General features: G+C 40.6%; 1 protein-coding gene across 17 annotated transcripts in view; it reads right to left on the bottom strand.

The window, feature by feature from the left end:
• Positions 1-299: 299 nt before the first annotated feature.
• Positions 300-14,520, bottom strand: part of NRXN3 (neurexin 3) — a 1,449,735-nt gene continuing 1,435,514 nt past the window's right edge. For 8 of the 17 annotated variants that reach the window (XM_075065588.1, XM_075065589.1, XM_075065592.1 and 5 more), the window contains one exon: positions 300-3,878. In XM_075065588.1, coding sequence (XP_074921689.1) covers positions 2,953-3,878 — 926 coding nt within the window. In that variant the 3' untranslated portion in view covers positions 300-2,952. Of the gene's footprint in view, positions 3,879-12,165; positions 12,889-14,520 lie in introns of all 17 variants that reach the window. The other 9 variants (XM_075065596.1, XM_075065597.1, XM_075065598.1 and 6 more) reach the window with 3 other exon arrangements.

Here is a 14,520-nt window from a genome sequence, read left to right as displayed (position 1 = left end):
TTTGGCCCATAACTGTTAATTATTCTTTAAAACAATTTTTGTTCTGGCAGTTTGTCCTTCTTTGTGACTATGAATAATAATTAGGACCCGATCCTGTGAAGTCTGACTCTCCCACGTATCCCCACTGAGTTCAGTGGACTACTTATTTGACTAGTCAGGTGAATAAAGGTTGGCTGGATTGAGCCCCACAATATCTTTCACATTGCACTAGTTTTGCTGTAACCATGCTTATCTCCCCTACAGAACATTAGAGTGGCCTCTTGAGCCTTTTGGAAATAAAAGGACAGCAACATCTAGGGCTTTGGGAAGAACATTTTATTGCTAAGCATATCCTTGAATGAAAATGCAAATAAGAAAAGAAGGAAAGAAAGAAAGAAGGGGGGAAACAAGCAGTAATGTCACAATAACTCAAATGAATATCCTTGAGGTTCTGTGCATAAAACAACAGGAGTATGGTAGAAGCCCACATACAGAAATGCACATGTTCCCAAAAAAATGTCAACTAGAAACTTACACAAAAAAAAGTAACAGAACAGAAAAGAATGTGGGATTTTTTTCTTTAAAAAAAGGAGGGGGAGGGTATAAAAAAGAAAGAAAGAAAGCAAGAAATCATTTCACAAGACTCCAAGAACAGCAATCTTTTACAGACATTGAGAAATAATCAACTTCAAATAGGTTCGGCCAGTTAAGTGGTCTAAAATCGTGCTTTCATACCTTTTTAAAACTTGTCTTTTTTTAGTTTTTAGTATTTAAAAACAAATCAAAACAAAACAAAAAATAAACCACCCAAAAAAACAACCTCACACACACACACACACACACACACACACACACACACACACACTGAAAGAGCTGTTAACAGCGAAAGCTTCTTCTCTAAACTTTTGAGAAAGCTGCTTTTTATTTTGTTCCCATGTGCGTGTGTGCATTTGATGACACTTTTCTTCAAAGTCAAATATTCATGCGAATTATAAACACCAGCAAGAGTAGATTTCTAAATCTAAACAGCTGATTAGTTTTCATCTGTACACAGAGAAATTGTACATTTGTGATACTCCAGAGTCTTCAATTCGTTTTGTGTTTGTTTTTCTTTTTGTCTCTCTCCCCCTCTTTTCCTTTTTTTGCACATGACAGTCATGGCCATGAAACCAGTTCGTTATTGTTCTGTACAGTAAGTTACTCCCTTTCACATAGTTGGGGAAAAATAAAAACCAAACCACTAAGATTAATTAAATCAACTAAAACAAACAAAAAAAATCCCAGTTTAACCATAAAACATTATATACATCAGGGTACTCTAGAAATTACACTAGCAAAAAAAGTAGTAAAATATGTAAACAAAATCTGAGAATTTTTTTTTTGTCCTTTTGACACAGGTAACTGTGACAAAGCTAAAGCACACACTCTCTTCACATTTTATGGTTTGCTTTTTGTTGGTATTATTAAAATGTTTTTCTTCTAAAACAACATTGTCATTCCATGTAAACACCTTGACAGAGTTTCTGTTCCAGTCGTCCCATCAAACATATGGTGATAAATATATTTGTATATATATATATTTATATATATAATACTATTATTAACTCCTTTTATTATTTTTTGTGTCACAGCAGCTTTATTCATTTCTTTTATATAAAAGAGAGAGTAAAGGGTGAATAGGGCAAATGGAAAGACAGATAGTCAGAAATGTCAAGCTACAAAATTAAAATATTACATATGAAAAACATCTTCATGTCAAAAAAAAACCCTATGAATTTTGCACTTGTTTGCAGCATGTGTTTGGCTTGTGTGACGTTTATGGTTCTTGTCAAAGGTTGAACTCCAGTATTGTCTTTCTGACCTCTTTATTCAACTGCTTTATTATTAATTTTTTTGCATGCATTGTAATCAGTCACAGAACCAGAACCCCAAAAAAAGGCTCCCTTCGTTTAGCATCGTATATCTAGCTCAGAGTGGCTGACCACTTTTGTTTTGCTCCCCCCCGCCCCCTCACTTATTTAGCCATAGTTTGGCTGTGTTAATGCACACTCACTGGCATTGTCAAATAAAGCCAATGGCCCCAATCAAACCAGACTGAAACCTATCTGTTCATGAGTTCAGTTGCAGATACTGGAGCCAAATCTAAGGGGGACCAGTTTTCCATAAGAATCATCTTCATTGTCACCCATTACACACTTTCACTGTGCTATTAATAAATAACTTACTGTAGACAACGGATTCTAGAGACCACACAACCAGATATGTAGAGTGAACACCATGGGTAGCTTCTGAGTTCATATATGGCAATACTTTCTCTTTATTTATTAGGCGGGTCCCTCCCCCCAGATTTCTTTTTGACTCATGTCCTGGTTCATTCTCTTCTCCCCTTCACACCTCCCAACCTCCAAAAAGAAAAAGAAAAAAAAACAAATAAAAACCAACAAGCCCCAAAACCATTTATTCCCCACCCACCTCAGATCTCAAAAAATTATACGTATGCTGGACACGGCCAGATGAGTTTGTTTGATTTTTTTGTTTGTTTGTTTAAAATGTTTATGCATTTTTTCTTTTTCTTTCTTTCTTTTTTTTTAATAAGTAAACTGAAAAATGATCGATACAGTCAAAGATCACGAACATCATTAAGACTCACTTGGAGATATGAAACAAGTAAGCCATGAAATCTTCTACCTTTTGCGGAAAGTTCAGCAAAGAGGAGATGTGGAGACTTCCAAGTCCGTCAGCATGGTAGAGCTGCATGTGCCATCTCCAGAACGCTAAGTGTGCTTTATAATACAGTAGGGCAGAGTTTGCTGACTCCAAGCAATGACTGAGATGTTAACAGTCACAGCTGAATCTTTTTCCCAATTTTTTTCCCATAAACTGTAGCTCCCAATCTCGTTAGCTGTAACGGCTCTGATATTTCAGTTAAATCTCATTAAGTATATATATATTTATATATAAATAAGTATATTTTTACACATAATACTCTTTGTCCTTGTTTTTCTGTTTCTTGTGGCCACTCTTTGTGCTCTGCTGCTTCTCCTTCACGAGTGTGCCATTGCTCTGGGCTGAGTTGCTGATGTAGTTCCGCGTCTCATCCACCTGATAGGACCCCTCGTCCCTGTTCCTGTACTTGTACATGGCATACAGGAGGATCAGGATGCAGAGGGCGGCAGCAGCCACAATACCGACGACCATCCCCGTTGTGCTGCTCGACTCACGGACCACCTCTGAGGCCCCCGGAACCCGTCTGATTCCTGGCTCCGTGGGGTTTGCTGTGGGCACATTACGGAACATGGGGGAAGTTATTAGCGGGCTCTTCAGCTTTGTGCTGTCTAGCTCATAGGCAGTGGGCAACGGAAGCAAGACTATGTCAGGCTGGGGTTTGAGCTCACGGTTATTCATTTTGCCAGCAGGCAATTTGGGCACCATCCCAGTCGAGGACGAAGCTGTGGAGCGGATCAGCTCAGGGGATAAAGCCGTGGTAGTAGTCCTACCAGTTTCGGAGACTTTGTTAGGTCTAAAGTCCTTGGATTCCCACTTAGGTGCATGTGCTTTGTAGCCACCTTCGAAGACTGAAGTGGAAAGACTCTTATCTGTTACCAAGGAGAAGGTGGTGTAAAAATCTTCATCATCAGTAGGGGGTAGGTTAGAGTCAAAGGTTTCCCCTGAGCCATACCCAGATATCACCAAGCCATCATCATCACAACCATCGCTGCCTTGGTCCGACAAGCAAGGTAACCCCGCCTCAGAGGTCATGGACAGGGAATCTTTGGTGGTCTCAATAATGGTGAGGAGGGGGCGAAAGGTAGGGGGGAGTGTAATGAAAGGTGCACGAGTAGCAATAGGAGGGATATCTAAAGGGTCTTCTACAAGTAGAGGGATAACTAATTCACCTCCTGGGATTGAAAAGAAAAAACAGAAGATTAGTAAACATTAGTGACACAGTGCATCATGTTCAATTCCCTGAGCTCAAAGGTGGTGGAGGACTCAGGAGTTATGAAGAAGTGTCACGGAGCCAGCTTTCCTGCCTCTAACCACACCATCAACCTACTTTTCCAGGGTTCTAGGAAGCTTTCTGCCCAACCCTCCTTTTGAGATAGGTAAACTGGCCATTCCAATTCCTTTCTCTTTTAATCTCTGCTAGGTACGTTCAAGTGAGAGAATTTTGAAATCCTAGTGACCAAAGGATTTGCGGTCTTGAAGATACTCTCAAGCGACTGTGCAGATTTCAAACTTGGCATGGTTCCATTTTCTGATGTCTTTTACTATATGGGAAAAAGAATACTTAATTGTGGAATTACTCCAAACCTCCAGACAGAACTGTTCTCTTGGGTTGGATTTTGCTGCTGACGCATGCTGATTTTATCAGTTTTTTCTCTGATCTTTCTTGTCACTGGTATTTCTTCTCTGCCATTTGAGTTCCACAGCAACAGTTCCCAGTTCAACCTTTTTTTCTTGTTTGTCCATCCTGTTTTTTAAATTGTGTGAGTGAATGAAGTGCGCATGAAAGGTAGGGATGGACTGTTGTGGTTGGAACTAGATGTAGTGCAAGAAGGCACAGAGAGCGCCTCAATGCATGTTTGTCTTTTTTATCTTCAATACCCTCTGCTACTCTAGTCCTTTCCCTCTCCCTGCTCCTTCTCAGCTCCGCTAACGCACCCTGATATTGATCTGCAATACTCCTTGTTGTTTCAGTGCTGGGCTTTAAGGGATATTGACAATTCTCGTTCATTGTGCCAAACTGTATTGTGGTTTAATGATATGGACAAATAAGAAGTACGATGACCTAAATCAGGATTTGATTCCAGGCCACGAAAGTGAAGAGTAATCTCCATCCTGCACTTTCTGGCATTTCTTTCTGTGCTGATGGTTGTGATGAATGTTACTTTTTCTCTAGCCTGGCAGACAGCTTTCTGCAAAGCAGGTACTAAATGAGAAAGTCTCATAATCTGCTGTCTGGGAGTGCTTGTGCTGTGAACAACCAGCAGCCATTCCTCACTTTCTCCATACCCAAGCTGCATTATCTCTGAGAGACCCAAGGTCATTTCAGAACCTGGGTATCTCAGCACCACTGTGGTGCTTGCAAGCAATAAGGCCTCCTAAGATTATTTGTTTTATCAGGGTATAGACTTGAGTCACACTTTCACCATAATGTGCCTCTATTTTCAGGCTCAGGAAGCTATCAGTCCACTTGTCTTTTCCGTGGGTATGAAAGCACAGTGGATTACTCTCACATATGTTCAGATCACACAGTCTTGTGCTTAAGCATAGAGTTCTATCTTTTTTTTAACTGAGTCCTGTTGCCTTTGCATATAAATTTTGCTTTTAGTTATAATTTTGTTAGGCATTTAAGCTAATTGGGCTGTATCCTGAGATCCTAAGGTAAACCGTCCTCAGATAAGTTCCCATTACTTTCAATGGGCATTTTGCCTTAGGAAAGACTAAGTATAAACTGAGGGCCATGCACTTTGAGTAATAATTTTCATCAGTATAAAGTGAGTGCCTAGTTGTGTAAAACATTACCACTAGTGTGAGTGGAGAATTCTGAGGATTTAGTATTATTTTACTCACACTTTGCACAAGTATATATGGCTAAAGAAAGTGCAAGGCAATAGAGAATCGGACTGAATAAAAAACTATGGCTTTGCTTAATTCATTTGTATTAATTAATTGTCTTTCATCCAAGTGACTGTTGAATGGCGTTGGGTAAAAAATTCAGCTATTGCACTGTGGTGCTCTATTTTATTTTCTCATTTGTTTCACACTGAATTTCCATTGGTAGTTCCACTGCCGGGGTAGTTCTGCAAAATATATGGCATGATCAGAGAGTATGATTTTGCCCTAAATTTTGTTTGCTGGGTGCTTGCAGGTTTACCATCATTTTGATCCAAATTTATTTGGGCAGCAGTCATTTTTAACCACCAATTGGACATACAAATGGAGTCTCAGGGCCTTTAAAATGTACTATCTTTAATATTTCAAATCGGAAAGCAACAGTGGCATATGGTTATTCGTATTCTTCCGTAGGGGTAAAATACTGGTACCACTGAAGTCAACGGAAACCTTAATGTTTACTTAAGTGGCACTAGAAATTAGCCCCAAATTAGAATCTATTATTTTACTTAGCTTCTTAATATACCTGTGGAGCAAAGCTCGTTCTAATGTATGAAATGAAAATGGCAATTTGGAGATGTCATTTAATTTTCTGTGCTTCCAAGTAATGTTCCTGCCACTTCTGTTACTGAACAAAGAAGGGAAAAGTTGAATATTATGTGTCTAAAATAATCCCACAGGACTTCTTCAAATTGTATCTGTTCAGTACAAATATGGGAAAGGCAAAGAGCATTATTACTCTGCAGTTTGCCAAACTACTACATTGCATTTTGTGAACCTGTGATTCTGGTCTCCTTCTTGTGAAATAATGACAGGAACTTATCTTGTTCCTGTTTATGCTATTGTTTTAGAAGCTTCTTTTCTGTCCATTGTTAGCATGGGGCATGGATAATCCATTTCATCACATGGTCTCAGGACAAACTTGAACGAGGGCCTTCAGGAAAAGATCACCTATCAGAATAAATTCTATGGACTATATAAGACTGAATAAAATAATGGAATTTTCAGCCAAATATGAAATTGAGCTGCCTGTTGAGTGGGGAATTGAAGTCCCTGAAAGTCATCTGAGGTCTGTTGAGCGGCTAACAGTGTCCCTTTAAGTGATTTTAAGACCATTTCATCCAACATTATACAATAGCATTCATCTGCAAGTTTAGTGCACCATCTGTGACGCACAACTGGAGTCAGAAGCTTGGCGGTTTTTAATTGCCCATCTAAAGCTTCTGAAGTGCCTGTGTTATTAAAAGCTACTATGCTTACAAATGGATTCTGTTGATCTGCTACCCAATAGGGCAATATTTCGGGCAGCTTTCCTCCCACAAGGAAATACTTTAGTCCATTTTACTATCAACTCTTTGGACTTGACCTCAAGGAGATGGAAATATTTAGTTTTTAAAACTGGAAGACAAAACTTTCATTAACAGAACAACGACTTGCATTAAAGAGCAATTCATTTTTCTACTTGCAGTTAATGATCAAATATAATGTCATTATAAAATGGTTGGGTTTTTCATGAAACGTCAAGAAGTGTCTAACAGAGCTATTAGGATTAATGGGGTTCCACATATGTAACTGAGAGCAGATATTGTCTCTTTGTGTACAAAAGTAGGTCAGAAAGAAGACAATGAGCCAAATTCAGAGGTGAGTCTGAGTCTTAGCAGGTATCTGAGAAGTGGTATAACTTATGTGCTTGTACAGCTGAGACAATTTAGGCTTTCGTGGAATCACTTAATCTCACCTCTGAATTTGGCCCAGTGTGTCTGGTGAGCCACATCAAGGGTGCAAGCTACACCCAAAAAAATAAGATACAGTTAAGGGTCTTTCTCCTGGGGTTCATGGTTTTTAGAGGAATCATCTCCCTACCAAGGAATACATTGGTCAAAATTGCTAAGATATTGTGGCTCTTGGAATTCATGGTTTGGATTGGTTGACAGAATGTTTTTTCATTTGAACTAAAATTGGCTAGTGTTTCATACACGATATCCCAACAATAACCCAGTGAGGAAGGAGTATTTAGGTTTGTTACTTGATTGTAAGCACATATTGCTGCTTCCTGTGAATGTGTAATTTCACACTGAACCTAGAAATCTCCGCCTACATCTGAGAGTTGAAACTTTCTCACACAGTGGTTCTCTGGCGCAGACCCTGAAGGTTCAGGCCTTTCCCTATACAATTAGTGCCCACTTTATTGTCCAAAGTATGTATAGTACCAAAAGAGATACAAGAGGTACAAAGAAGGAAACCACTGTGTTTTCAAATAACTGTAGGGGGATCCAGTCATCTGACTTCCATTAAATAAATGGTCAGGATTAAAATCTCTTAATTACTTCTTTGAAAAGGAATCTGATGGTGCAAAGGACTACATTAGTGCTAAATATTTGTGGGCAAATTCTTGAAGTCCTTCATGGTTTGGTCCATTATTATTGAGTTGTGCAGCTAACTCTTAGAAAATGTACAGAGAAATTCCCTCCTAAAAGATATCCACCGGTCTCTGCTTGAATGAGAGTCAACTGCAGAGACATGGGATATTGGTTTCTGGCTGTTATTGCTTTGTTTGGAAAGCAAGCATCAGTTAGTGGTGCTGGTAGATGAGCTGTGGATTCAGAACCTGTTTATACCATTCAAAGCATGCCAAGAAGATAGCAGGGCCTTTTCTGTTTGCAGTCCTGCCCATTCCCCTTGTCCCCTCTCCCCAGCAGATAGATGCTCCCTGAAGAACGCTGTGCAATTGAAGTGGCTTGTGTTGACAACACAGTGCTGAAAGATGAAATAAAAGGAATAGATAAAATGGCTTCCTCTGCTGTGGCAGGGATGCAGAATAAGTGCCAAGTGCCAACAGCAGTACCAAGAGGATTGAGATCTGTGTGGTGTGAAGCCCCAACCCAACAAAACACTAATATCCAAGTGCTTCCTTTGGATTTCTTCTTTCTTGAGACAAGCACAGTGTGTGTTCCTTAAAGTTAGCATTTTAAATCTGGAACTTATACTTTTTTGAGAGGGCTGTGCTTTCCTTTAAACTAGTAGGACCACTGGGGATATAAAAGGTCTACTTTAGCCTTGAAGGCTGCCCTGGTTTTTCCTTTATGAGTGCTTTATAGATATATAATTCATATCTCTGGGGCTGATCTACAGTAAGGGCTCACTGTCACTGGAAAAGATGGAGTGTAAAAAATTTAATGGAAGCCTTCTGAACTGTGAGGATGTTGTGGGTCAATCATGAATGTAGAGGGCATCAAGCAAAAAAAAAAAGTTAGCAATCTCCAATTCTCATCTTTCTGGCCAAGACTGTTTCACTGGCGTCTCAAGCATCAAAAAGAGGCAGCACAAAAAGCGCACACACAAACAGAATCCTGAAAGATTCAACTTCTAACTCTCACGATGAATATAAGGGGACACAACACTGTCTCTTCCAGATGTGGCTGAAAATCTTTAAGGTGCCAGCCGAAAAGCCCAGCACAGCACATTCACATCCTCAGGTACTGAAATTTCACATCCAAAGTCTCTCATTTACATTTTATTCTTATTCTCTTGCACTGAAACTCAACTCCATTTTCAGACCAAAACATCCTGCTATGGAAAATAATCCCTTCCTTACTCCCTGCCCCATATATGCAAGTTGGGTGCCAAGAAATTCTCATTAAGTCACTGAGTTTTTCAACACTTCTTGAGGTTTGGTCTCCTGTGAGTTCCTTGAGGGGTGAAGAGGGAAAATATTCAGACCACTGTTCTTGAGTCACAGGAAAGCTGATGCTAATATGAAATCTAGCAGATGAGCATTTTTAATATTCTCTCACCTCTTTCCAACCTCATTTAATTGAAAGTGACTGTCAGTACACAAGGGCAGGCATCACTTCCCCAATGGGAGTGCCTTAGCTTTCTGCCTCAAATATCCTTACTCCCCGCTTCCTTTCAAAGCACCAATTGTTTTCAAAGTGACTAGCCAAAACCCTAGTTTTGGGGCCAGATTTGGTTTAACTGAATTGCTTTGAAACATGTGAGACCCCACAAAAGCCAGTTTACAGGAATCTCTAACAAAACCCACTTTCCTAGTCAGGACAGGCGCTAGGGTTTTGAACGCCCTAGGCAGAGGGCAATTTCGCCGCCCCGCACGCTGGTCCCGTGGCTCCGGTGGACCTGCCACAGTGGTGCCTGCGGGCAGTCCACCAGAGCCACGCAAGCAGCTGACTGTCCGCAGGCACGACTGCGGCAGCTCCATCCCAGCCGCGGACCAGCGGACTGCCCGCAGGCACCACTGCAGCAGCTCCACGGGAGCTGCCTGCCGCCCCCTCCGGCAGCGCCCTGACCCAGGGGGCTCCTGGGCTGCGGTGGCCTGACCCAGGGTCACAGCGCCTCCACGGCAGCTGGCAGCCTGGGGTTTCCCTGGGCCAGGGGGCCCCTTGGGCTGCCGGCTGCCGCGGCGGCACCCTGACCCAGGGGACATCCTGGGCTGCTGGCTGCCACGGCGGCGGCCTGACCCAGGGGACATCCTGGGCTGCTGGCTGCCACAGCGGCGGCCTGACCCAGGGTCAGAGCGCCTCCGTGGCAGCCGGCAGCCCGGGGTTTCCCTAGGCCAGGGGACCCCTTGGGCTGCTGCGGTGGCGCCCTGACCCAGGGGCCCCTTGGGCTGTCGGCTGCAGCGGCGGCGCCCTGACCCAGGGGACACCCTGGGCTGCCGGCTGCCGCGGTGGCGCCCTGACCCAGGGGACACCCTGGGCTGCCGGCTGCCGCAGTGGTGCCCTGACCCAGGGGGCTCCTGGGCTGCCGGCTGCCGCGGCGATGCCCTGACCCAGGCGACACCCTGGGCTGCCGGCTCCCGCCGGCAGCTCAGGCTCCCTCTCTGTCCTAGCAGCAGGGCTGCTCAACCACTTAAAAAAAATTGGGGGGCGCTTTTTGGTGCCCCCAAATCTCGGCGCCCTAGGCAACCGCCTAGTCCGCCTAAATGGTTGCACCGGCCCTGTTCCTAGTGGCAAACAGAAAAAGCTAAATTAAGAGCTCAATCTTGATCACATGGAGGTCAATGTCGAAACTCCCACTGGTTTCAAAGGTGGTTCCTAAGGTTTATTTATACTTAGACAGACACAGTCCGTTACGCCAAGGCCTGAGTTTTGATAACTACGGATAAGAGATCTCTTTGGAGGAAAGAACAACTGACTTCACCTTTCCTGGGGGTATAAGAATTGGATGAGATGGTTCTCAATTTAATATGAAGTTTAAAGTTTGGAGAGAATTTGGTTTCTGTAAATTGTTGGTCACCTCAGCAAATACCAATTTCAACATGGCCTGAGTGGGGAAATACCCCAGAAAAAATAACGTACTGGTTTTTAAGATGTAATCGCAGCCAGGAGGCAGTGGTAATCTCATGAGAGAGCTGCTTCTCATTATGTTTCCAGCCTAAGTGTTAGATTGAAAATGTTTATCTAAGCATTCAGACTTTGAACTGCTTCTCTAACCCAAACAGAAGCTTAATCAAACTCTTCTGAGTTTCTCCCATCACTGTTTTAAATCCACTTGATTCACAGACAGTAATGACAACTTGTTAGTCAACATAATTACCAGTTCCATTTACAGCATCAGTTCTTCAGGAAAGCTGTGAGCTGAACCTGAGTTATCGGCTATGTTCTTAGTAGCATACTACCATGCTGGCCCTTTAAAAGTCTACCTGTGCTAAAGGAAGGACATCTTTTTTTTGTTTTTACCAGGAACTCAATGTTATCCAGTGGAATTCATGCTGCAGAGAAGGACGTCCCCAAGAGACAGGGCGAATTTTAAAAGTCCAGGACATTCAAATGTTGGGGGAAGAGGAGAACTAGTAAATGCTACAATTGCTGGAAGAGGTTAGCAGTCATGATGCTAGGGCCATTTTGGTTGAAGGGTTTGCACTCTAACAGTACACTTGAGAGTATCTTTTTGACTGTGGCAGAAACAAGAAGATTGACGATTAAGGAAATTAGCATGAAGAATATGCTTCTGTAGGAACAGAGGGAACTGGAGATAAGAGCAACTAGGGACTCTATTGCCAAATGGGGACCAGTGACTTAAAGAAACTTCCCTTGCTTTCTCCTGGAATATACTCTACGCACCAGGCTACAGCAAGTTTACATATGAATGAAAACTTGGCATTAGCGCTGATTCTTTCTGTGGGAGGCAAAAGGGACTGGGGCGAGAATTGACAGAGAGTGGGAGTGAATTACCCTGGGCTCCTTCAACCCCTCCTACGAAGAGTAGTACAATCACATAATTGGAAATCTAGAGAGAGCATGTAACATAACAGCAAATACCAAAACAAACACATCCAAAAATTAAATAAAGGAATTTATGCTTTTTTCTCTCAAAACCAAACCATACACTAGAAAATAAAAATTCCACAACAAAGTTAAGCTCATCAAAAGAAAACAACAACACCAACAGGTCATTCGTTTTACCAGAAAAAGAAAGATAAAACCCAAGAAAACTGAAAAAAAAGAATACAGGAAATCAAAAATGTTTCTTTTTTTTTAAAAAAAGTACTCAAAAATATATAAAATTAGCTAAAAGAAAGCATACCACATTGATTTCATATAGTCAACTTACATCAACAAATTGCCCGCATGTTTTTTGGCATGAAAGAAAAATTTACAAAAGAAAGTTGTGTAAGAATGCTCTTGGACAAGTAGAATTGCCACATTCTTGTAACTTGCTTTTTTTGTTTTGTTGTCGTTCTTAAAAACTTTTTTTAGCAAAATGTTTATTATTTCTTTTTTAAATATAATTATTTTACGACAAAGGGTGATACAGGGAGGCAACAACACATACATCCACACCACATAACATGAAAAGAAAAAAATCTTGCACCTTAACAAATTTGAATTTATTTCTCTGTTGTTTTTGGTTATAAATTATATGTTTGCTTTGTGTAAAATGTTTCACATATTACAATTGAAAAAAAATGTACACTTTAGAATTTGCTTTGACTGTTTATGTATCTAATGCTTTTTGAGAATCAAGGCTTTTTTTGTCTTTTTGGTCAATTCAATATATATTTTTTAAAACATTTTCTTTTCTTTTTTTCCTAGAATTTTTTTGTGTGTGTTTTAAGGAATGGATGATGGCACATAAAATTTTAACAATGCTAAAGAAAGGGTTGGGGAAGGGACTTATGGGAAGAAAAAAGATGCCTAGGGTGGATGGATTGGGAGTGTAAAATCTATGAGTGTACTACACAGGAGATGAAGATGATGGGAGTGAATGTGTAAGTCAGTTGCCATGTCCATGTAAGGGCGGTACGGAGTGATCTAGCAGCATTAGAGCTTCTGGCTGTAAGGAAGGGATGGGCAATATACAAAAACAAATGAGCATATTCATGCCCATCAACAAAAAGAAAGAACAGAACTCTAACATTGACAATCTCACAAACCCTAAGCTGCAACTTCTTCAACATGCAAGTTACAAAAAATTAATAATAATTAGTTTCATTAAAGATTCTCAAATTATAAAAACAGTTAAAGCTTTTTTTCCTACTAAAAATAGCAGTAAAATACATAAACTAATAATAATAATAATAATAGAGATAAAAAACAAAAAAACAAGAAAACTAGCTTTATGCACTGGAATTAGAACAACTTCAACTGCAGCTATGCACAGCCTCATGTTCATCAAGAAGTTGACATCAATGTTCTAAGGAATTGGAGCCATTAGTTGCTTCAGTGAATGAAGCCATCTATTTTAAATGCCAGGGGTGCTTTGGTATCCCCTCCCCCTGAACTGGATAGTTTTAAATTCAGATTCTTTAGAACTGTGGTCTGGAAAGTATGGATATAGGATTCTGCAGGTGAAGTAGTTCCTTGTTTAAAGAGGGAAATTGCAGAAAACAATTCATAACTTTTGTTTTTTGTTGTCATTAGATTGGAACAACCCAAATCTAAGATAGAAATCCAACCATTAAAAAGAAATACATCAAAATATAGATTATAGAGATACACTAAAAAAACAAAAACAAAAACAAAAAAGTACTTTATTCCCCAGCAAGAAGGGAGAAAAGAACAACTGTGGTTTTTTTAAAATTTATTTTTAAAGAAAAAAATATTCCACACACTTTCAAAGATGAACAAACCAGATGCACACATTGAAAAGGAACAAGCAAAGCAGTCTAGGGACACTTTCATCATTTGGATTTTTTTTGCTTATGGATTGCATTCCCTCCATTTTAAATTTTCTTTTAATTTTTGGCCAAAAAACTCCCCACCCACCAATGTACTGCTTTTTTTCATTACTTTTTTAAAAATAAACACAAGGGAAAAAAGGACGTGCAGTCTGGATGTACGTCATAAATAGACATATGAAAAGAAAGAAGAAATTGGCTGAGATTGACAAACGGGCTCTATAATAGCTTCATTTTACTGTAGGATGTTAATAATAATAATAATAATAATAATAATGCATGCTTAAAGTAAGTTGCATTTAGGGAAAGTAGAAAAACAGAACAGCAAGCTAGGACTTAGGAGGGAGGGAAAGGGAAGTTAGCAAAGACGATGACTCAAGGAACAAGGTGGTATATCATTCCATGCCTGTCCACTAAGGGCAAAGTACATTCCAAAGGGTTCGGTGCAGGTTATGGGAAGAGATTAGAAGGGCTATGGTGTGAGGGGAGGGAGGGAAATTGCCAGAGGTGCTAGGAAATACATTCCACACTCATTATAACACTGCCTGTAGGCATCAAACACACAAAACTCCAGTCTTTTCTCAAGGCCCAGTTCTCCAGCTCAGACTCACGATGAGCAGCATTTGTTAGACTAATATTTTCGGGATTGTTCATGTGAGTAGGTACTAATCATCTTGAGTAAGGGCTGCAGAATTCATTTCCTGAAACACTTCCTACTTAAAGTAATGATTACTGCCTTGGAGCCTGAACAGGTGAATGCTAACAGTATAATGCTGATTAACCTATTA

The sequence above is a fragment of the Chelonoidis abingdonii genome, chromosome 4 (genome assembly GCF_003597395.2).
Source record: "Chelonoidis abingdonii isolate Lonesome George chromosome 4, CheloAbing_2.0, whole genome shotgun sequence".
NCBI lineage: Eukaryota > Metazoa > Chordata > Testudines > Testudinidae > Chelonoidis > Chelonoidis abingdonii.
The sequence above is the reverse complement of the archived record's forward strand: the minus strand, read 5'-3'. Positions and strand labels throughout refer to the sequence as shown.